Source organism: Styela clava, chromosome 4 (assembly GCF_964204865.1).
Source record: "Styela clava chromosome 4, kaStyClav1.hap1.2, whole genome shotgun sequence".
Taxonomy (NCBI): Eukaryota; Metazoa; Chordata; class Ascidiacea; order Stolidobranchia; family Styelidae; genus Styela; species Styela clava.
In genome coordinates, this window is record NC_135253.1 from 22,898,136 (window position 1) to 22,923,860 (window position 25,725).

Here is a 25,725-nt window from a genome sequence, read left to right on the forward strand (position 1 = left end):
TCAGATTAAAATGTCTAAACTATTTTCCGACAACGGTTGAAGAATTTTTGTAAATATAGATATTGGAAAATACTTCAATTGATGTTTTAAAATTGTATGCACAACTCAAATCAATTTGTGGCTGCATATTTGAAAAGATTTTGAACTGTTTCTACTGGAAAATAACGTTCCTCAATGGCTGAAAGTATTGATGTTGAAGATGCCGGGAATAAAGCAATTATTTTAGATTCTCCTGCTGTAGAAAACAAGGAAAATGTGAATTTGGAAGAAGGTTTGTGTTTCTTATCATGTTCTTTTTACCCTGGGGGGAGAGAAGAGCCTTATTTTGGGGTTATTGTGGAATGGCCAATTTTAGATCTGATCTATTTATAGTGTTCCACACCTTTTGGTAAAGACTAGTCTTTAGAAAGCTTTGGCAACTATTTTTTATAGGCTGTTCATTTAAGCCGATAAAACGGTACTGGCAAAAATTTTGTTCTATTACCTGTGCATGTTGGGTATAGAAATACTCAAGGATGGGCTGTTTATTTTAAGCTGATAAGACTGTTGAAGTATATGGCGGGTGTCTTGTCCTTTTACCAGTGAAAGTTTGGTATGGAAGCAGTTAGGGTTGCACAAACTTGTGTGATCGAGAAAACCGTAACTGACAAACAAGCAGTTACGGTATGTGAATCGATAGCAAGGATTTCAATAAATAATTCGTCACTTCCGAAGTATGTGTACCAGGTTAGGGTTAGGCCATTCCGCTTTTCCTTATTTTTGTTCGATTACGAGTTCGGGGACATTTTGTGTCAGCTAAGTCAATATACCCAGTGGTCGTAGGTTTCAGTCCCTACTCCCTTTACACAACTTGATGTGAAGTAGGCGAACAAAAGTATTCACCTTCCTATTGGTACACACACTTGTGGAACGCCAATAATTCTTTTCCACATATCATTACACCTAGTGATATTCGAACCTGTCAACATTTAGAGGGTATTTATAGATCTCAGATGGCGATCAAACTCCTTGCGATTATTACTCGCTTACTCTTTTTTTAGAAGATTTTCAGAATGCGAAAATTGGACTCAATCGTTCCATGTCTTGTGGAAGCATTTTACAAGGCAATGGGATGGGCAAGAAATTGTCCAGAAGAGTCAGTTTTCCTTCTGATGATAAATTGATATCTGGATATAATGAACCAAAAAATCCTTGGGAACATGGTAATTTTTATTGTAGGATTTTATCATTCAATCCTAATTTGTATTATGTTAGCTGGTTACATTCGATTAGGATAGCACAAAATCACATATTCTTGGGAACATGGTAATATTTCTTTTTGGATTCATTTTAAATAAAGCCTGTTTCAGTTAGGTAAATTTCATTAGTAGAGACTAAAACGAAATAATCATTGGGAACGTGATAATTTTTTTAATCATTGTTGTCTTACATTAGTTAGTTACATCTGACACGTTTCTGTAAGGTTTTAGGTCGTTTTTCAAAGTCAATTTTATTAGCGATACAGACTCAATAAAATTGAAAATGTATGAGTTAATAATACCTGATATCTTATTATATTTAAGCTCATGAGACAACAACAGAAGACTTGATTCAAGCCTACACTCAAGCTTGTCAAACATGGAACGTTCGTCCTATCACCAAACTATTACTTCAACTGCAGGTAGGTTCGGTCATTTTCAAGCACTTGGGAAATCAAATTTATTTATTTTGAATCCCAATTTTTTACACACAGAAATGGCGAAATCACTATTTCGAATACAAATATATTTTTGAAAATGGAGTATTAGATACATTCTGAATATTGTAATCTGAGATCTTTAATTAACTTTTGATGCAAAAAGGTCCAATCTTGTAACCACAAGAAACTTGAAAAGTGTTAAAAATTTATTCTTCTTTCTACTTCCAGGAAATCAGAGACTTTACAGTGAGAGCAAATTCCCTGACATTAAAAGGTGAGTGTAGTTTGACTACAAATCGTAACACGCCATACGCATCTATCACAGCAAATGGTTGCAGTCTTGTAGAAGAGAATCAATGAAAATAACAGTGAGAAATGTCTCAAAACACTTTAAACTTTCTTTTTAGAAATTTTAAACTGAGCTTATGTGCGACGGCTGACGATACAGGGTACTTATTGAAATGAGGAACACATTTCTTATTTGTATGGTTAGTTTTTTAGAGTTTACGCAAAAGTATTTAGACCTCCTTGACATATATTAAGCTTATTAGAGATTGCGTGGTTGAGCCTTATTCAGAGTGACAATTTGTAGACTATGTTAGCAAGGGTGTAGCCAGGAATTTTCAAAGAGGAGGTCTTGAAATATCGAATGGGCAAGTTAGACCGTAACAGTTAGCGAGTTTTGGGGGTCAAAAAAATGTTCGAGCTACGGAAACTTGCTCTTTTTTTTTATTTAAAAATTCCAACCATCAAAAGGTTTGCATTTCAGTAGCGACTTGTAAAGAGCTTTGTTTAGAGTGGCAATTTGCAAATACCCCCCCAAAAAAAAAGAATATTTAAAATACTGTATTGTACTATATGAAAGGGTTATATAGACTGCATTTCGCATTTATATTCATATTTTTCGGTATATTTTGTTCAGTTGCCTTAATGGGAGATTCCCAAAAGTATTAGCCCCTTATTTTTCACTGGCTTGTTTAGGGCAGTGATACGTCTCACCCTACGTTAAAAATTATCTTCATTGCAGTAGTGATGTTTTTGCAAACTGCATTTATTATTCTTGCTGTTTTCTTGGTTTGTTTTGATCGTACTCTCGACCGATTCCTTCGTCTGAATAATTTATTAGCTCGTTCAAATAGTTTTATTTAAAGAGGTATTGTGTTGTCACAATGTTATAGTGAAAAGGCCTGCTAGTGTCATCCTATACATTAGAGTAGGGTTCCCAGCCTTTGAATTTTTTTCAAAAGCTTTGATTGGTTTATACTTTCTAACCAGTCTGAGAACCAGATGCCCTTCGCGTTGAGTTGTATTTTTGAAAGTGAAAAAACAGTCTAAATTATATCTAAAAAGTTTTGGATATTCACTGTATCGAATATAATCAATTTTGAATGATTATTTATTTGTTTTTAATTTTATTTTCATTCCACACTATCCACACATCTAAAATATGTGATCCCAAAATTCTTGTTCATCAAATGGGAACACTGTCCTGGTTATCTGTTTAACAGTTCAAATATTGACTCCTTCGCTAAATAGGTCTCCAGTGATTTATTAGCAATACATACAATAGCATCAAATACCTTATGGAAGAGAATATAGATTAGTACAAAACATATGCACAAGGGCTTATACAAACAGCCATTGACAACGATATGTAAAGAACTACAATTTCAGAAGGACCGAAATCAGCCAGAAATTTTCAAATCAAAGTTCTGAAATTTCCAATTGCCAAGTTACATCTAACGTGGGTTTTCAAGCCTTGAGGGTCTAAAAAGCATTTCAACTTTCAAGCAACGAAAATTGCCATGTATGGTACAGGAAAATTGCTTTTTTTACATTTCAAAAGGGGATTCCGACCAACGTTCGCTCTAAGCTGCGCGGCGGCGCAGATGGCCGAGAATCCTCGCGCAGTACTTTCGTTCTGCTGCCACGCACTGCATAAGTATTGACAATTCTGTGTTCGTTTAAAATGTTGTGTTCTTTTAGAGCTGAAATCTATGATAGTGGGCTGACTTTTTAATTTTTTTTGTCTTGTCTGCCATGGAATTGGCCTTCTATTTTTTTCTAATTCTCCGCTCAAGACCTTTTTTTTTGAGCTCACAATATGGCCTTCTATTCCGCATTACTAAGCAAGCTCGTAGAGGGAACGTTGGTCCCGACCCACAACCTCCCTCCTGGATTCGCCCCTGGCCGGAATATTTCATTTCAGTATCGCCAAGCCAAATTTCTTACACCCTGGTAATTGACAGGACTATATTTTTCACCCAAGTTCTCCAATTGAAATGTGGGACATCATAGTTAGGTTTAAGATCAAGATTTCCCTGTCAAACAGACAGTTTGCTAAAATTCTGCATCATTACTTGGTTTTGTTAATGAGTGCTTATCACTTCAATAGGCTATTGAGTTTTCACAAAAGTACACTGCAGAATAATTTTCATCTTTTTTATATCCAGGTGAAAAACTTGAAATGCGAGTCGTTGAAACGTTGGAATCAATTTTCAAACGAGTGCAATTCATCACTATTGATCTGGAGGCAACAAATCTGGATGAGGATGTGAGTAGAAAAATGATTGTTAGGGTTTTTATATTTCTCTTGTTGGAGAGGAAAGAAAAAATTCTCTCGCACATAATTCTTCCCTTCAGGATTTGAGCTTGCGAAGGCACACAGGTTATCAGAGTCGTGACAGCACACATATTCCCGACCAGGGAAAAAAAATAACTGAAAACATGAAATTCATCACGCAGTCAGTTTGCTGAGCGCTCATAACACAATAAGAAATGTTTCATCGATAACTCGTTAGAAATATAAGACCTAGAATATGAGAATCGCATTGTAAAAATATGACTTCAATAAAAAAATTAGGGAATGCACCTCGACTGTTGGTGGCCGAATAAAAAACAAGATGGCGGCGATTCAAAATTTTCATCTGAATTGATTCAAATAAATTACTACAATTCGATTTGAAATGTCAGTCATCAAGTGTAAAGTCTGAGTTCTGCAAATTCTTATCGATTATTAAGTCACAAGTTCAGTCAGTTCCCTGATTTACTAGTAATTATTATAGTGCAGGGGTGCGCAACACACGGCACAAATGTCCGATGTGGCACGCCAATATGCGTATAAATTGTTTAAGTAGATAGTTTTTCATTGATATGTGTTCTATTGAATTTGTTGTTATGTTTTTTACGGAAGTTGACAATAACAGCAATTATTCGAGCTTGGCATGCAACAAGATTATTTTGAAAATTATGGCATGTATCCTCATTTGAGTCGAGCACTGCTGGTATAGTGGATTTCAAAAACAATAAAATAATTAAATTATCAGTCCTATAATTTATTTTTCCATCTTTGGTACAGATCATTAATTCTAACTAATGCTGGGAATATTGAAATATCTATCCAGGGGAAATTGATTTTTGAATGATCCTATTTTCATGGTAGATTTTGTTTATAATCTTGGATTAATGGAGATTATCTGACATTATATTATCATACATAGTTCGCCTTTCTAAGAAAAATATTCACCAATAAGTGACCCCCGAATTATATATTGATTGTATGTCTCTTTTTATAATATAATTTTGTTATGGGTGATAACTTATCGATCTTAAGATCGGTAAGTATGTTGATAGGTATTTGTCTGTCTGTTTGTTTGTCTGTTAGATGCACTCGATATCTCACGAAGGCGAGGTTGAATTTGCTCCAAATTTTGCATGTGCATTTATCATATCTCTGACCAGCCCATTGATTATGGATGAATTATGTCGTATAATTAGCGAGTTATTAATTAATTAGTGATGGGACACGTGATGTCACTATAGAGTCATGAATCGAAACCGCAGTTTCGATCGATAAGTCTTCAGTCTCCGACCGATATTCTCGTTTCTGCTTTGAAATGTTCAAATTAAAAAATAGTATTTTCTATGTTAAAGCTGGTGTTATTCAAACCACATGACCCATGTCATAAAAAATTAACTCTGCTATTAAATTACAAAAAAAATTGCAGCCAGGCATATAGTTCCACAAATTAATAAAGTTACACTGCAATTAACAAATTGTTGGATACTCTTAGTATAGCCACACTCTTACTATTTGCCTTTCCAAATAGAGAATCCATTATAAAAACTCGCCAAATCATTGCATATCTGAGTAATTTGATGTTTCTACGTTAGTTAACCCTTTTTTTCCGCTGTATACAATCGACTTTATGTACCATTTTATAATATGTAATGACCAGTTAACCAAACGTACAAGGAACACCCCCAATATCTCTTTAAAAAGCTTATTTTCGCGTCTTCCTACTAAAACGCGCCCAAATGACGTAGGCGAAACCGTTCGACCCTACGCGTGTAAGAAGAGAGAAATTTCAAAAAATTTTGAGAGAACGTTTCACACTCTTATTGCTTCGATGAACACGTGTTACAAAGAAACGAAATTCCAAGCGCTCTTCTGAAAGAGAGTCACGTCACCTTTGCAGAAAAACCAGACTCAGCTTCGCAAGCGAAGCGAAACGCGAAATAATCAATGATAAGTGAGAGCATGTCCACGATAGTTGTCTGAAATCTTTGTTTGTTTATTATGTGCGCGAAATTGTTTCCCGCTTGTTCAAATGACTTATTTTTGAAGTAATGACAAATACTTTCGTGTATCTCTAAGCTTTGTAATACCTACACAAATAAAATTCACTTAGTAGTAAAATGAAAAATTTACAAAAATACAAAATGTTAACAGATCAAGCACGGATCATAGTTGGATGCTCAAAATGATTTAGTTAGTGCGGAATACTTCACAAAACATGAACATAAACGTAAAATAGTCCAAAAATAACTATTATGACCAAGGATGGTAGTACGAATATATATGTCATACGGAACAAAAGAGTTAAGTTAACTGTGAGTGTGAATTCCCCACATATTAGGATTGTGTCATGTGTGGACATTTTAGTTATATGAAAAAACACAAGCTTCTGTTTGGAAAAGAAAAATATTATTCTTTATGGATTAATTATTATTATAAAACAATCAAATTTATGTTTCTATGTTATTCTACCAGTTGCAAAGCCCACTTGTAAGACATTACTAACACATAACATATCCCACATTTCCCATGGATATGATTAGTGTTAATGTTTGTATAACTCATAAGTATATGTATAGCATATTATTATATATTGTAGCTATCTCTACTGCAATTAACAAATGGTTGGATACTCTTAGTATAGCCACACTGCTACTATTTGCCTTTCCAAATAGAGAATTCATAATAAAAACTCGCCAAATTGTTGTATATTCAAGTATTCATTTCATAAAATTAATTTTTGCTTATTTAATATCATAAGGTAATTTGATGTTTCTATGTTATTTAGTTTAGTTCTATCTATGTTAGTTTAGTTAAGTGTGAATTCCCCACGTATTAAGATTGTATCATGTGTGGGCATTTTAGTTATATGGGAAAATATTATTCTGTGTGGAATGATTATTATTATAAAGAAATCAAACATTATGTTTCTATGTTGTTCTACCAGTTGCAAAGCCCATTCGAAAGACATTACTAATATATCCCACATTTCCCATATGATAAGTGTTAATGTTTGTATATTATTATATACCGTACATATTGTATTGTGTTACGATTATATTCTACACCTCCCATATGAATAGGACTGGAGTTCAAATAACTTTGAATATCTCACAACACATAAGCTTTGTTTATTAATGGTGCATGGAGGAGGCAATATGTCCAAATCGTCCGTTTATTCACCAACGATTATTCAAAATAGGTTTGTGTTATTAATACACCCACATTCCCATATTTATGACCAGTGTTTAACGATTCAATTGTGGTGGCATATTGTATGCAATACACATATTTCGGGGCTCCCGAAGTATGCGAACCAAGATGGCGGACATCGGAATGTAATATGTGTACTAGGTTAGGGTTAGGCCATAATTTTAGATATAAATACTACGGGAGGCTCTTGACTAGTCTTCGAACTGATAATAGGACTAAAATAAGGAAAATTGGAAAAAAATTATTGCCTAACCCTAACCTGTTACCCATTTCGGGCGCACCCATAATTCTAATCGAAATAGTCTGACATTCTGGAAGTATTTTTTGTAACTAAGCCCGCCAAGCCGTTTGGTGAGGCCCTTGTTTGTGTTTAAAAAGTCGCAAAGTGTGTAAAAATTCATAATATTTTTGCTTTTGTCGCTGCGTTAAATCTTTCACCAGGTGACCGGTGTCTTTATTACTGCAAGGCTAAGCAATAGCCGCATTCTCTTCACTTGCCTTTCCCACATGGAAAAATACTGTAATTTTTTTGTGTGGTCTGGCTAGATGTCTGAAGTTGGTTATATGACCTATCAGCACAGATAAAAAATGTTGCGCACCCCTGGTTTAGAGGAATTTAGAAGCATCAATAAAACAACAAGTATTCACATCGACATAGCACTTGATTGTCATGTTTTGTGTAGCTACCTTTAAAATCTGCTTTGTCATGACGATATATTCTTCATGAATGAGATCATCCTAATGGTGATTGTTACCGTATAAGCATTCCTATTTTAAATTGTATCAATTAATAATAGTTTTGGCGAATAATTTCACAGACAATTAATTTGAAATTGATCCCAGTCAGGTAATCAATTCAATTTGTGACCTTTATATCTGACTACCTTCATTTAGGATTAGAATTCATTTTTATTGAAATTCAAAAATGTAGATGTTTGGTATTGAACTATTCAAACCTGCTGAACTACTAGTGCAGTGGTTCTAAAACATTTAGAATCTCCCTTTTAGAATTTATCAAAAATAACTAGGTAACAATAAGCTACAAATAACAGATAGTAAGGCAAAAGTATGTTTTATTCGAAAAAATATCCAAAATGAAGAAATGTAAATATCCAAAAAGAGGCGGGCATGATCAAATCTAATGAATGTTTATATTTTTATGTGGCTTCGCATGAAAAAATTCTTAATTCACTAAGACTTACATAATAATGCTCATATAGCCTACTGGATGCAAATGCTAGCTTTTCCGCAGACCATGCAGCAAAGAACGTTGATCACAAAACAGATTTTTAAGACAGTCAACATATGGATTACCCCCAAAAAATGTCAGATTACCCTCTTGGGGGTAATTCCCCCTAGTTTGGGAACCACTGTACTAGAGTTTGTATCGTAGATCGGTTATGGTCACTCCTCACTCGTTAGAATTTGTCTAATATTGGTGGGACTAATGCAATAGTTCTTACAAGTTGAACCTTTCAGGAAAAATCATCATTTTGATTATCTTAATTCTATGACTATTTACTGTATATGAATAGCATTGATTTTAAATTTTATTTCATCTCCATTATTTAAACACCTAACAGCATCAGTTGTTACTCAGTCTTCCAATGCTGGAATATTGCAGTATGAACCAGTAGTTCCTCGTGTCATTTCCTCAATGAAATGCTTCCGCGAAGATATTACAGGATTTACCTATTTCCTGATTGTCTGGGTTGATTTGTTTTTCAAAATGTATCAAATGAATTCGAATAAATCCAAAAATATTGATATTTAATAAAACCGTGCATGGGCACCATGGACTTGGGTTAAAGCGTTGACTCAATTAAATTGTGTTTGCATTGTATATCACTATTTTATATCACTGGTCCAAATCCATCACCTAATTCAGTGGTTCCCAACCTTTTATATGGCTCGTGTCCCCTTCCGAAGGAATTTTAGCACTCATGGCCCCCTGTCTGTCAATACAGTAGTATTTATTACTTATCGATTTTAATCGGTAAATATGTTGATAGGTATATGTCTGTTTGTCTGTGTGTATGTCTGTTAGATGCACGCGATATCTCACGAAAGCGAGATTGAATCTGCTCCAGATTTTGCATGTGCATTCATCATATCTCGGACCAAAAGCCTATTGATTTTGGGCAAATTATGTTGTTTAATTAGTGATGGGAATACTATGGAATAAGAGCGCTGTTTTGGGGGATCCTCTAACTTTCGATCGATAAGTCTTCGGTCTCTGACCGATATTCTCGTGTACAGTAAATTTTGATTGGTAGATTCCAAATACCATTAGGTCCCAACAATTCATGCTCAACAAAGTGAAAACACCCATTGAAATAACCTTGTCAAGAAATGAAATTGGGAGGAACAGGGAGTTTTCTTGTGAAGGGAAGAGTAAAATTAGTTTTGCTCAGCGTTGCGGCCCCTCTCCAACTGCTCTGTGGCCCCCAGGGTTGTAAATGGCGAACCGGGAAGAGAGGGCCCTTTTAAAGAAATTAGCTTTTACATGTCAGTGGATAATCATGTCTCACCACCTTATCGGTGATGTAATAAATTGGGCATGCCGAACCTGAAGAAAATTAGAGTTGAAAACCCCCCTGGCTGTGCTACAGTGTATATATATAAGCAAACCTAATACTGGTGAACAAATTGATTTCAAAGAGTAGCGGGTTTGATAATAAAGGTATTCGATTATATTTTAAGTAATATAAATATATTAATGTAGCCCAGAGGTGGGCGACTTCTCTAGTCGGCGGGCCAGATATGTGAAAATAAAGCCCTCGGCGGGCCGGATTATTACAAAAAATACTTCCGTATCCAATCTTTGTTAAATGCTCACTCTCTGTCAACTTTACGTTTCTTCGGATATTCAATGGTTAATAAAACTCAATTTAAAATCTAATTTCTAAAATCGTTTTATATTTAGATTCTAAATATAACTGATAACAGTAGTAGGGAATGTTTACAACGCTCTCTGCTTTGACCTTATATTGTTTGTTTAACCAGTGTGCTAACGCAATTGTTTGTTCACTAAGGCAATTGTTTATTTCACCAGCTCGCACTGACAGTGCGGTGAGAGTAGAGCGATCGGCAACTTTCAAGAATGATGCGTCGGACCACATTACAGAGCGGGCCGGTCAAAATCACAACGCGGGCCGGCCCACGGGCTGTATGTTGCCTACCCCTGATATAGACTCTCAGATTTGAATGTAACTCACGGAAACCCCGAACTTTACTCGCCGCCAAACGCCTGTTCAAAACCGCTGTTGTAGACAAGCACAATATTACATTGACGTAATACATATAAATGTCAAAAGTCTGTAAATAATTAATAAAGTTGACATATGGTGCCCGTGCTGGGGTATAAGAATAGCATGCTTGCGTCCTAGGGTTGAGTTTCTTATGTGTTAAGTTAGGTTGCTAAGGGCGTTGGTTGGAATGGAATTGAAGGTCAATTACCTCATACCAAGGTCACATGACATGAGTGAAACAGTTTTCATATTTATCACAAGTTGAAAATCTTCAATGACAGCCTGGCGTATTCTAGTCACGCTCAAGTTACTATTTAAACTTGAGTAACGCAATAGTGGATATGTCACCATCGTGTGGCGACCAGAAAACCCATTTTGTAAAGCATGGCTTGGATTTTCATATTCATCACAGTGATGAGGGTAATGAATTAATTGGATAAAATTCAAGGTCACATAATCTCATAGCAAGGTCATAAAACATGAATAAAACAAGACCAGGAATTGTCATATTTGTCATGGGGCGAATAAAATAAAAGGCAACCTACCCTAACGAACCCTAACTTCTCTTCCAGTTGCCAATTCAAGTTGAGCAATGGACCTTTGACCCCCAGAAAATTCTTCCTATACTTTACCATTGCAAAATTTTCGGGGCTATTTTAGGAGTGCCTCTGCGAGTTGGCGCCTGTAGAATGGAGAATGTTTTTCAAACCATCATCATGAATCATCACATAAAAAAACCTGTTTTTTAAAAGTACCGGTGAAGAATTTCAGCCTTGTTTATCTCAGTTATTTCTACACTATTTTTTTATTACTGTAATTAAAACAAAACTCCTAGGAAGACAAAGCGATCATTGAATTATCTGATTTGTATTTAAGTTTCCGAAACACAACAAAAAACTAACGAATAGAGTTCAAAAACGCGAAAACGAGGTAATGTTTACGACCACGCTTGAAAATCTGTCTGAGTGAGAAAAGTGTCTGAGCAGATGCGAAAAGGGAGCATTGTTACGTCACTTTTTGCATCTTGCTGATTGGCCAATGTCACAAAGTAAACAAGGAAGTTGATGCTCGGGGAAAGGTCCATCGACCATTTTGATTGGTCAACGAAGTGATTGGCTCAACAAGCTGTAGTCCGTAAACTATCGAAGGTTATGGGTTGTACTTGGATATTGTGTATTGAACTGTAAATCCTTTCTCCTTGTTTACTTTCTACTTTGGATCCGTGTGTGTCAGTTGCCACAAGGATACTTGAGCGAGATAGTATCATAAAGATAAATAAGAATAACATAATCTCTCACAAAATAGCAAATATATTTGTAAGCTTTTGTTGTTAGATCATGGTCTAACTCGATGACCTGTAATGACGATTATTCCCTGTTTAATAAGTCATGTCTTGTTTTTTCTGAAGAAGATGACTATGATCCAACGAAAGCTCACAAATAACTATACTTGCTATTTTCGTGGAAAGAGATTATGTTATTCTTACTGAAATTTAGTTAAGACTTGTCAAAGTATTGAAGCAAGTTATTTCAAATTCAGTAATTGGCTCTTCCTACGCTCCCCCTTAATATTACAAACTCACATCGCTATAAATTTATTCATTGTTACTTGGACCAATCCACGACAATTGCACCTGCATACTATTGCACCTATGACAATTTTTTTAGGGATATTAGAACCCATACTAACCGTGACCCATGGATTTTAGCACCCTCATTAGGTATGTACGGTCGCCATATAGTGGCATAGTTCAGAAAATATTGCAAATATTATTTATTTTATTTCTTATTCCAGGCCGGTGCGTCTCTGTTTGACATGATTGAATATTACGAATCTGCTGTCAATGTTCTTGTCGGTTTCAACAAAAATCTTGGGAACAGAGGATGGCAGGCTGCAGCACATATGATGAGAAAGGTGGGTAGTTATTTTTAGTACTGCCGAAATTTGTGAGCCAAGATGGCGGACACCTGAACATATTATGTGTACCAGGTTAGGGTTAGGACATAATTTTATTCCAATTTTCCCTATTTTTGTTCTATTACGAGTTCAGGGACTAGCCAAGTGACTCCAGTAGTATTTGTACCTGAAATTTTGACCTAACCTGGTACACATACTACGTTCCGGTGTCCGCCATCTTTGTTCACATACTTCAGGAGTACTTTATTGTGAGGTTTGCAAGAAGGGCTACTGATAATTAAAGAGTCACATGCTATGCTAAATCCATGCTCTTTCATGGTACTGGTCATCGGCGTAGCCAGGAATCTTCGAAGGGTGGGGATTCTGAATTTTTTAATTGTTAAGATCAACTGTAAGAGCTAGCGGCGGGTCCTACCAGAAGCCCAAAAACGTGAGTCTCATTAAGGGTATTAAAATAAAAAACATTTTAAGCTACGGAAAAGGCCATACAATCAATTATTCAAGGTCATTTCTCAGTTAACCAAGATTTACTTAGGAATAAATTCAAGGGCAGATCTCAGAAATTTGTGTAATTACAGTTTCAGAAAATTGAACAGTTGTGTTTTTAAACCTGACAAATTTTTCATGTTATCATGGAAATCGCATGAATGAATTACTCCATAATAGGCATATAATGCATGAATGGCCATGGAAACTGTAAACCAGTGGTTCCAACCGTTTATGGCTTGTGGCCCCCTTACAGAGGCTTCTAGCAGTCATGTTTATCATTCCAGTGGTATTTATAGTGTTATTTTGATTGGAAGATTCCAAGTCCCATTAGGTTCAAACAGTCCATGCACAAAAAAGTGAAAACACCCTGTGAAATAAACCTTATTAAGCAATGAAACTAGAGGAGTTTTTTGTGGTAAAAAGTAAAATCAATTTTGCACCTGGCATTGTGGTTCCCTTCAACCGCTTTGTTGCCCCTTGTTGGTAACCACTGCTGTAGACAATGGTTAGCTGAACCACTGTATAATGGAATTATCAGTTCTATCTCTAAATTACCGATTCATCATTTTTTAATTCCAGATGTCCTGCCTTCGTCTTTTTGACGGTCACAGCGTCCCTCTCTCTATTCAAGCATCCCCTTTCGTTGGACGAGCTCTGAGATTAAGCAATACATTGGTAACTTTACATCTTGAGAATGCAATGCTGTCTGGGAGGCCAATACTTCTGATTGGTGAGTTTAAATTAAGGTTTTAATCTGCGGCAGTCAAGACCAAATGATACCTGGTGACCTACTAGTTAAAGCAGGGGTGTGCAACATTTTTTGTCAGTGGGCAGTCGCTCAGCTTTGCAATAATATAGGAACCAGGCAAAACAGTGAGAGATTTGGTTTGAGTAAATGCCAATGTTTACTATGTTTTTATTACAGTGATGAGTTAATGTAATATTTAAAGGGAAATGTCTGATATCTGTTAAAACATCATGTACTTTAACCCATGTGAGCGCCCTTTTAAACATAAACTGTCGGTGTCGGATTTCATGCTTGAGGATGAAAAATCTAACAATGGCCTACATTAAAATGCTTAGCGAGCCGGATTGTGGATAATATTTCAGATAATATATTTTTTACTCAATGTATGTTCAAGGAGTTTGTGTTTGTAAATGCAGTAGTCGAATTAAGAAGTGCATTGCTCAATTGCTTAGAATCATATTTTTTGAAACATTACTAAATTTGTACGTACTGTTACCCTTTTTTAGTGGCTGCACTCAGGATGAATACAACATTGCGAGAACTATTCCTAGCAGACAACAGGCTGACACCTCTTGACGCATTGCAACTCGCCAACTTATTGAAGTTTAACAGGATTCTGCAGCTGCTGGACATGAGGAATAATCCCATACAGGTGTGTTGCATTCCTTGCCGGGGTGGCATGGGAGCTGGACTCTTCCTCCCCCTTTTCGAAATGTAAAAAAAGCATTATTCTTTATCATACATAGCAATTTTTCGTAGCTCGTAGTTTCAGCCCCCCCCCCTCCTCCCCCCTCCACATTTGAAAAATCCTGGCCATGCTCCGGCCCACATATCATAATATTTCTTCACATTTATACATTTGTAGCACACTGTAGCGAATAATGAAATATATTCGTTTCAGCCTATAATTTTTTTTACAATTTAATTTCTGATATTAATTTATGAGTTTATTTCGTATATCTTAACCTTTAAAGATAGGTATTTACAAAGAAAGTTTATAACCCAGTATATATTTACCAAGTTTAGAAATGTGTTTGTTGAAAGCTGAAAAAAGCTAGGATGATGAATGTTTTTTTGTCTTTTTAAAAAGGTACTGCCGAAGTATTGTACCAGGTTAGGGTTGGGCCATAATTTTATTCCAATTTTTCTTATTTTAGTTTTATTACGATGCAGGAAATGTCTGTGTTAGCTAAGTGAATATACCCCCTGTACATAAGTTTCAGTCCTTTTATACAACTTGATGTAAATAGGTGAACAAAATTAGTTATCTCTATATTGGTACACATACTCCTGGAGCACTGGATGACAAATGTTTTTTTTGTATTCCATAAAATCTCTCAATATATAGGAAATGCTATATTTTAGAAAGCATTGAAGTCTTTATTGTAGCAACTATAACAACTAACTAGGATGCTGAAAATCACTCTGTAAACTGTTTCTTTATAACAGGACATGGGACTTGGTCACCTCTGTGCAGGATTGATGGCACAAACAGGATCTGCTGGATTGAACGGGGCTAGTGGAGGCCTGCAGACGATGGTTCTTTGGAATAACCAGATCTCACAAGAAGGAATGTCGAAACTAGCATTGGCTTTGGTGAGTAATTTTATTTCCTGTTTTTTCAAGGGTTTCTGGTCAGGCCGTCTTTTCCAGTGGTTATTTCAATGAAATGACGTAAACTCAAACTTGGTTAATAGTGAAAATGATTTCAAACTTAACTTGAAACTTGAGAATAATTTTGAGTTAGTCTTTGAAATTCTCATGAAATAATATTTACCACATTGATTAATATTGTATTGAGAAAGAAACAGTTTTTCTTCTGTCGTTGGCTCAACTTATTTAAAAGATATTGTATGACTTGAAATTGAATATCATAATGGCCTCTCATACTGTGCATCCACTAACCTTGGCTTGAGACTATAAAAATAATTTTGGGCGAGTCTTTGAAATTGACAAAACTTTTACAATTACGATTACAATGTACAAAAGTTACATTTTATATTACATTAACAATATTTTGGGTTGGTGACCGTACATTTGAACCCACGTACATTTGAACCCATGCGTATATCCACGGGTTCAATCTATATGCGGGTGCTAAAACCCATGGGTTAGGGTTAGTATGGGTTCAACTATCCGTGAAACAAAAAAAATTCCATAGATGCAATAGCATACAGGTGCAATTGTCATGGGTTCAAATGTACGTGGGTTCAAATGTAATGGAACCTTTTGGGTTACATTAACAATATTTACGGTGTTACAAAAGCAAAAGAGGAAAACAATAGGCCTTGTGTCAAAACTAAATTTAATTGCAATCTCAACAAATTCCCTGATCTGATTTTTAGCTAAAACATTGAAATTTGGTTTTATTTTGGTTGTGGCACCATCAGGCAGGCCAGGTTGAATTACCCAATGGGACGGATTTGACTCGCAAGCCCTAATTTGCCCATGTCAGCGACTCAGCTATACCACCTTGTTTATTATGCCATTTTGAGATAACAACTGCTGATAAATAGAAATTAAAATTTCTTAAAAAATACAATTTAGGTTTATAAAACTACTTTCGTATGAGCTATTTTATATTCATTGAGCCTTTTTACTTGAACTTTTTTCCAGCGCTATACTGTTATGCATAACTCACACTCCTTCATTTGTACAGTTCATAATGTGTACATAAATAAGTGTTATGGTGATAATAAAGTACTAAAGAATATTAGTAATACTGCAGCAAATACAAAGCAAAAGTTCTCTCCAAGGATGGAAAAATTATTCCCTCCCCTAGTTGAAAAAGTTGGGTTGGGTTAGGGTTGTGAGATTGAATGAACGACCAACATCTCAAACTCATCTTTAATTTGGGTGATGAAAATTTGGTTAATTGATGATCTCGGTTATTGGGCCATTTTGGGTTTACAACATGTAAATTAACCTAAACCATTTGAAACTTTTCCAGCGCTACACTGTCAGTCTATCAACACTAAATCTTGGACAAAATGTTCTTGGTGACGATGGAATTCTCCGTCTCAAAGAAGGATTATTACAAAACCACTCATTACTGAGGCTTGGACTTGTAGGAACAAAATTAACAGATGAAGGTATGATATCTAACGCATTTAGTGGAATGGGACTACTGGGCACTAGGCAGCCCTTATTGGGCTTAGTTCTTTGGGTTCCAGCTGACAGTGGGGGGCCATTTTCTAAATAGGCATGGGCCATTTCAGCTGACGTCCTCAAGTCAGCACCAACATGGCTGTTTCAAAACACACGCTGCCCCACTATTGGTGCTGTGATATATATTTTCAAGATAATTTGTTTGATACATGCGAGACCACGAGCAATGGAGACTGATCTTGGAGCGAAGTCACATTCGACTACTTAAATTCTAAGAGCTACTGAAAGTATTGGATTATCTCTTGTAAACAAGACTTATTCTTGAATACGATATTGATGAGAGTGTGCAATAGAAGTGCCCAACTTTAGAAAATTTAAAATCGAAGCAAACTGTCAAATAAGATCCTAGAATCCCAAGCCATTCAGACACATACATCCCTTGGTACTCCCGTAGTGTGTGTACTAGGTTAGGGTTGGACATAATTTTATTCCGATTTCTTTTATTTGAGTTCTATTACAAGTTCGGGGATTGTCTGTGTTAACCAAGTGAATATACCCTGCTGATAGGCTTCAGTCCTTTTACACAACTTGATGTAAAGTATGGGAACAAAATTAAATACTTCCATATTAGTACACACACTTCTGGAGCGCCCATCTCTTTACCTACACAACCTTATTACTATCCCTAATTTGTTCTCAACTTTCTTATCCCAGGTGCAGTAGCAATAGCAGAATACCTTGCAGAATCTCCAAGGATAATTCGACTTGATCTTCGAAACAACGACATAAAAGTCGCTGGTCTGATGGCTCTTTCACTTGCGTTCAAAATCAACCATTCTCTGCTGCGATTGGATATTGATAAACCTAACAAGAAAGATGCGGTATGTGATTTTTCAGTTATGTGCTTTGATGGATATGTGACGTTTTGTGCATAAAAAAAAAGTGTCAAAGTTGAAAGTGACATGATGTTACGATTTCATGGGCAAACAAGAAAGATGCTGTATGCGTTTTTTATGGTTTTGTGCTGTAAATGTGTGTAAATTTTATCAGAAACATAATGTCAAAATTGATTGTGGTGTGTATTTGTCCAAGTGAAAGTTTCTGTAATGGTCAAACAAGTAAGATGTGTTATGTGATTCTGCACTCATTTCTGAGAAAAATGTGATAAGTGCAGTTTTTCTCAATGTAATGTGGAAAGGTTTTCATACGTAAAAATTTAAGTTTGAAATTTAATTTTACCAATTTCATTTATTACTTTTGTGTATTCATTTAACATTTAAATTACATTGCGATAGTCATAGCTTTGCGTCTATGAATTTGAGCTTTTTCCTATTCAGCTGAAAGAACTTGCTGCCAAGCAGGAAAGTTTGATGAATGACATTGTAACATACGCAATGAGGAACAAGCAGGCTGCATTAGAGAAAGCACAGGCCGCCCAGATGCTGCAGGAACAAATGAGAAAAGGTGAAACAGAACTGAGGTGAGAGCTTAGTGCAGGGATGGGCTGTGAAAGTGTGACGTAAAAAGTTACATTTTATGAACAACATTCACATGTTAGGAGAGCAAAAGCGGAATACAATAAGCCGAAACTGAATTGAATCACAATCTCAACAAATTCCTCGAGTTATTTTTTAGCTAAAACATTAAAATATGGTTTTCGTTTGATTGGTGGCCCAAATTGAATTACCCAACGGGCCGCCGATTTTGGCTCTCGTAGTATGCCCATGTCAGGCTCAGTGGGTTAACTCGTGTAGTTGTGATGGATTTCCAGCGCAACGTGGCTGACATAATTGCCAAGCTTCCTTAAATAACTGGTTAAGTATTTCCATTTGCGTCATGATTTTAAAAATTATCGAGCCACCTTTTCTGCTTTTCTCGCCTCCTAGACTAGATACAAGAAAGGTCAGGAACATGCTCGCAATTGTACCTCCACCACTGAGTTTTTAACATTACCAACCCATTTCTAGATACATGGACATGACGAATGCATCGACATCTACCTCTGACACCCCTTCATCCACGATCTCAGCCTCTTCAGCCACTAGTTCTACTGAGACGAGCGCAAATAACAGCAATAATCAAAGCCCCATCATGAGGGTCAAAGGTCAAGAAGGTAATATTACTTAATATTGTTCATGAGGTTTTCACTCTTAATTCTGACTCGGTATTACATGCACAATTTATCGCATTTCTGACGGGATGAGCTAGGATTTGTGAATCCAAAAGTTGTATTTTTTTTTTCCAATTTTTACTTCGTTATTGGTGCCATTTGTGTCAACGTTTGCTGATAAAAAATGAAGTACTATTACAATGGGCAAGTGCTCAACAGACTTTGATGACACCACACCTAGGGATTGAAAACCGGATTTGGTTTCCTCTTCCAACATATTTAGAATAAGAAGATGGCAATGAATACCTCATAGCGAAGACGTTATTTTCATGTTTCTAGCTATACTATCTAGTTAGCACATATTAACAATTATTGATGACACCATACCTAGGGATTGATGACCGGATTCGGTTTCCTCTTCCAACATATTTAGAATAAGAAGATGGCAATGAATACCTCATAGCGAAGGCAGTTATCATGTTTTTAGCTATACTATCTAGTTAGCACATATTAACAATTATTGATGCCATCACCTTCATGACCATTCTGGGGTTTGATCTTGCGATTTTTGCAAATTTTGTGCTCAATTTTTTATCTTGAAAATGCATGCAGGTGCTGAACAATCTTCAAAGCAAACTGTCACAACATCCAAATCAGGCAACACAACAGCAGATGACTCTCCTGAGAATTCACCAGAATTTTTGCCGGCAAACAGCGTGTCATACCACCAGGTAAATTATGTGATTACATTTATTGTGAACGGACTGTCCTATCAAGTAGTCAGCCCGCCATTCATTATTTCATTTATTTGTGGGATTCAGGTGGGTACCTGGGGTAGCTTTACCTTTGCCCATAATTAAGCCCTTCATTTCTCCTTTGAGAAAAAGCACAAATATTAAATGCATAATTTCTTCCCAGTTCTTCCCAAAACTCGTTAAGATGGTGAGGAAAGTACTTGAAGGGAACTAATTATCATATTGGGGGTATGGCAATGCATGTTTTCATAGGTCTTTGTACGATTACAATTCAAGCTTGCAAACTGATACATGGTAATCAATGGTAGGACAACGAATGTTTTTCTAATGCTTACCTGAAATTATCTGAACTAGTCTATTTACAAGAAAATCTTATAGTTGTAGGCTTGTAGCTCATCGCATTTGCTGGTTATTCCTTGTAACTAATGTTTTTAAATTTTGTATAGGTCTCACCAGTCATGCTTAGCAACTGCGAAATGGCTAAGCGTGCTGCTGCAGCAAAGCTCAAGCCTGTACCTGAACAGCAAGAGGAGGGGACTCCCCCAACACCCCGAAAATTTATCACTACTGCCGTGACAAAACTTGTTGATGATGCTTTCAGCGGGGCTAAACTGACATTAGCTGGACAACATGAGCCTGCTGCTGATTCTGAGGCTCAGGCTGCTGAATCAGTTAATTTGGAAACTGATTCTGCATCGAGCGGTGAACCTGAGGCTGCAGCCCCAGAAGCAAATAATCTGACTGATTTCAGCAAGCCTGACACTACTGCTGCTGAACCAAGCCAGTCTCAGGATATCAGAACTGCTGAAAATGAAAAAACATTGGATAGTTTTGCTGAAAACTTTACTAACTCAGTAATGACAAGCGCAACCAATCCTATACCAACCACTGATACCAGTTTACCAACCCAAACCAATTCAGATACCAATCAAAGTGAATTTAATGTAGAAATCTGTGATAAAGTTCCTTTTAACCATGGTGCAGAAATGGTCTCAGGTACCAATCAAAATTTGGTATATGGTATCGAAACAAGCCAACTAGAAAGCACAACTGGTGCAGAAAAAAAGCCAACTGGTGCAGAAATTGCCCTGGGTACCAATCAAATTCTGGTATCTGGCATTGTAACCAATCCAACTGGTGCTCAAATCATAAACGGTGCTACCAAAACAACCCCACTGACCACCAAAGAGCTAAATAATAGCAATATATTACCAAGTAACCTCAAACTGGACATTGAGAACCAGTCCTTGTATGAACCAGGTGCCGTAACTCCTCCCCAAGAAGGGGATTCCCCAGATAAAAACACAAATTTTGTACATAAGCCAGAGCAAAATGACCTTGTTGTAAATTCAAAAACGTCTGACGTACCCCAAGAAATGTCTGAAAGCTTGGCCAGTGACAATAATGATATATCCAGTGGTCTGGGTACTGAAGATAATTCCATTATCAGCGATGATTTATCTCCTATGGTAGATAAGACTTTTGCTGATAAAGGAAGTGAACTTTTGACTCCTGATTCTGGAATGGTGCACTTTGAACATTCGTTCATAACTGAGCAGTATAACTCCAAAGCTACTGCTGCTGATAAAATTGTTGAGCCTAAGCCTGATGCTGAAACAGTCCAGCCTGATGTACAATTCACTGGAACTGGTGATGCTAAGCTTGATGAGGAAGTCAGTAAGCCTAATCTTGCTGCTGACATTGCCTCACTTCGACTTGATGAAGGCAGTCAGCCTGATGCTGAAATCAGCAAGCCTGAGCCTGGTACTGAGATCAGTCAGTCTAACTTTGCAGCTAATACCACCTCAATTGCTGAAATCGGCAAAACTGGGCCTGCTGATTTCGACAAGCCTGCGGCTGATTTCGGCAAGCCTGAGCCTGCTGCTGAAATCAGTCAGCCTGCTGATATTGATAGTGAGCAACAAGAAGATAACACCGATAATCAGCATGAAATCGTGAACTCCTTACATGAACAAGATCACGAGATATTGAGTAAAAAATCTCAAATTATTGTTGAAAAAACTGAAACCGGTGAATTTAATGAAAATTCGCCAGATATTGTACCAAAGTCTGAAATTTCCGAAAACCATTTTGATGAGGACCCCTCGCCATGTGAAGTTGAGGTTTCACATTATGACTTGAACGAGTTCCCTACTGAGTGATGAAATCAAAATTCCGCATAGAGCCATGGGTGTCCATAAAGCTTTATATTCACGAAGGGAATTTATCGATACCATGTATTGTTTTGGCCCTCACAGGTGTATCAAATGAAGTAAGAATAAATAATTACTGATTAAAAAACGATAATATCGATCAGAGGCCGAAGACTTATCGATCGAAAGTTAGGGGATCCCACAAAACAGCGCTCTTACTCCATAGTGACACCTTGTGTCCCATCACTAATTAATTAATAACTCGCTAATTATTCGACATAATTCATCCAAAATCAATAGGCTTCTGGTCCGAGATATGATGAATGCACATGCAAAATCAGGAGCAGACTCAATCTTGCTTTCGTGAGATATCGCGTGCATCTAACAGAAAGACAGACAAATACCTATCAACATTCTTAGCGATTAAAATCGATAAGTAACAACAAACCTGATTGGGATTGACTAAGCAATTACTCCAGCAATTTTTGAATAGGTTTCCGAAAATATTTCTGTGGGTCATGAACCCGAACTGGTGGGTTGGACTTACAAATGAATGTCCAGTATCCCCACTGTATCCCAGAGTCTAGTCGCATGGCATTAAACCAGGGGTGTGCAACCTTTATTACAGCAGGGTCAGACACAAGTAACTAGATGAAACTGCAGACCGCACTTTTCTGGTAGTTGCAAGCACAAAAAAATTGTTTATTTTTTCTATTGGTCGTACTGTATACCGGGGGTCCTGGTAGAAGTGGTGAGTTTAAAAGGCTGTTAGGATTGGAATTGCTCGAACGTACCAGATTAACCAATCTAAAAACTCGATTCGTGGGCACACCATTCAAAATTGACACTTCTATGCGGACCGCACAATTTTATCTCGCGGGGCGCAGTTTGCACACACCTGCATTGATGAATCAAGGTCGACAGTCTGAACTATACTAAACTTCCTTTTTCCTTTAAATAGCTCGAGTCTGTTTTGAGTCTTTGATAAATTGTGACTCAACAGGGCCATGGCCAGGAGTTCTCGAAGAGTTCTTCTAAAATTCCTATTTGCCAAGTTAGACCGTGACAACTAATGGGTCCTACAAGAAAACGTTAGTTTTCAAGTGTCTTGGCGGTCTGAAAATCGTTTCGAGCTATCTGTGATGCATTAGAATGTTTTTTTTCTTCAAAAGGGGGGTTCCGACCCTCATCCCCCCCCCCGCTCCTTTGTCTATACCCCTGTGTCTCGCGTCTCCCTAGCACTGCAAACCTTGTCGATTCATCCCGAGCCTTTTGTATATGTTTTACTTGCTAAACAATTTATATTATTCTAATGCTAATTGATATTTCTGCCATCCTAACACATTGCTTGTGATCACTGGACCATATCACTGTATTTCGCAGGGCTTGAAATTAGCAACCGTTTAACTATATCACTGCTTATTGCAGGGCTTAAATTAGCAACCGTTCAACTATATCACTGCTTATTGCAGGGCTTGAAATTAGCAACCGTTTAACTATATCACTGCTTATTGCAGGGCTTAAATTAGCAACCGTTCAACTATATCACTGCTTATTGCAGGGCCTGAATTAGCAATCGTTCAACTATGTCACTGTTTAATGAAGAGCTTGAAATTAACAAGCATTTGATATATCAATGCTAGCCACATGGCTCAAAATGAATAAAAGTTTCCTATTTGCATAAATCTCTATATACAAAATCAGGGATGTCCAGAACAAATCGAATATTCAAATCAATCCAAAGTTATATATATTCAATATTTTAGTCATATAACTTGGAATAGTTTAATTTGACAAATGATCATTTTAAGCAGTTAAAATCTCATAAGAGGCCTCCTTCATTAAATATCTGAAAACTGTAAACAATACGAAACTAACTAATCAATGTTTATCTCAACTTTGCTATTGACTCGTATGTGTTTTTGTGATCCATTTGGCCATCAATGGTCAGGATATTTGACTTTAAAGAATGTTTTTGATAATTGTCAACAATGATGTTCTATAGATCAAGGCTTTCCAAACTTTCAGGCTTGCGACCCTTTCCAATGTATTTAAATGTTCTGTGACCCCCTGTTTGGAGTAGCGTGCCGCTTATCGTGTCTTACGATGAAAGAGATCTTGGTTTTGCACTAGTTTTATTAATTGTGTTTCGAGTCGAAAGTCTAAAAAAATACAATAGATATAGTACTTTATGTGAAATTGGTGTACCATTTGCGAACACTAAAATTTGTTGCTTGTCCACTTTCGGGGTCGCGACCCCCAGTTTGGAAAGCCCTGCTTTAAATCTAGATTTTTTGGTGTTTTGCATTTTACTTACCAACTACTATGTTTTTGAGAGGACTGACTGAAATCTTTTTTGTTCAACTTTTGGTACTCCTGAATTATGCGCACCAAGATGTCGCACAACCTGAACCCCAACCTTGTACACAACCTGAGTTCAGGTTGTGCGCCATCTTGGTGCGCATACTTCAGGAGGTCTCAACTTTTTTTATTATTATGATTCGTTTTCGCGCTTTCACTCAGGACAATGCAAGCCAGTCACCGATCTATAAGGAGCTACTGTTCCTGAAAGCTTCACCATTCTGCATGTCCTATACCGTACCAGGGGATGTGCAACCTTTCATACAGAAGGGCCAGATACAAATAACTGTGTGAAGTCGCGGGCCGCAACTTAATTTAACATTAGCAACTTTGGTTATTGATCGTATGGCCTGCGTTGTTCGCTTCGCACAAGCTAACTGTTGGTAATTGTAACGTCATAGGCATAGATTGGAGTCAGATATAGGCTTTGCAACACAAAAGAATTGGAATTATTCTTGCTTGGTACTTACCAGATTAAACTAAATTAAAAACTCGTTTTCACAGGCCGCTTACCATTCAAAAATGGCACTTCTCTACAGACCGCACAATTTTCCCTCGTGGGCCGCATTTGGCCCTCATGTTGCTCACCCCTGTCATGCACAATTTATTTACAAATAAGACCGTAAGAACTGAATTCCAAAACTTTAACCCACTATAACAATACAGTTAGGTCCAGCACTTCAAGCAGTAGGCATTTGTATTAAGTGAACTTGCTTTGGGCATACTTACCAAAAATGATACATCCTAATTATATGAGGGGTGCTTTCCCTTGTTTTTTTGGTGTGTCAGATGTCGCAAAATCATGTGTGAATGTTGAATGTAATTTAACTGTGCAATGATTTATGATAAGCTATCGTAAGAAATATATAGTAGCAAGCAGTGAGTCTTTGTTTTTTTTTGTATGCTGGGGGGTTATATTTTTACAGAATTTTCATATATAGGGTGTCCCAAAATAAATGAAACCAACTAGATTGGTAATCGAATTAATGGGTTTAATTTATTTTAAGAGATCCGGTATTTTTCGGATGGGGATTGGTTAGCCAGTTATTGCATATCAGTAATGTCGGCTGTGACCGTCATATCAGAATTGCCATTTGTCCGTTTTTGATCAATTTGTAAAATAATTAGAGTGAGGACACTGGTATAAAAACAGGTTAAAATATGGCCCTAAAGTCTATTACCTCAACTATTGCTACGGTTCATTAAAGCAGTATTTCTCAACCTATGGGTCACCTGTAAATTTTCTTGGGTTGCTTATTTTATATTTCGTATTGTAGTGTTGCTCAATAGTAATTGTATATTTGGGTCATTTTGGGAAGTCTAAAAGCTTAGCAGCATTCGTTTTGCAAAGTAAAGCCACACCA

General features: G+C 36.8%; 1 protein-coding gene across 2 annotated transcripts; it reads left to right on the plus strand.

The window, feature by feature from the left end:
* On the plus strand, window positions 1-25,241 carry LOC120326662 (uncharacterized). Of its 2 annotated transcripts, none has more exons than XM_039392984.2 (15): window positions 1-271; window positions 1,041-1,202; window positions 1,563-1,660; window positions 1,907-1,952; window positions 4,132-4,232; window positions 12,515-12,634; window positions 13,706-13,856; window positions 14,381-14,526; window positions 15,324-15,470; window positions 16,825-16,966; window positions 17,697-17,863; window positions 18,320-18,462; window positions 18,950-19,095; window positions 19,705-19,823; window positions 20,294-25,241. In XM_039392984.2, exons 1-15 carry the CDS (start codon window positions 175-177, stop codon window positions 22,007-22,009), a joined length of 3,501 nt encoding a protein of 1,166 aa, XP_039248918.2. In that variant the 5' UTR covers window positions 1-174; the 3' UTR covers window positions 22,010-25,241. The 2 variants fall into 2 exon arrangements, with proteins under 2 accessions (XP_039248918.2, XP_039248919.2); XM_039392985.2 differs by having other exon boundaries at window positions 1,044-1,202.
* The last annotated feature ends 484 nt before the right edge of the window (window positions 25,242-25,725 follow it).

Coding starts and splice junctions, on each gene's coding strand:
- LOC120326662 (XM_039392984.2), top strand. CDS start 175: ATGGCTGAAAGTATTGATGTTGAAGATGCCGGGAATAAAGCAATTATT. Junction 17,864..18,319: donor AACCTAACAAGAAAGATGCG/GTATGTGATTTT, acceptor TTTCCTATTCAG/CTGAAAGAACTTGCTGCCAA. Junction 18,463..18,949: donor AAAGGTGAAACAGAACTGAG/GTGAGAGCTTAG, acceptor ACCCATTTCTAG/ATACATGGACATGACGAATG.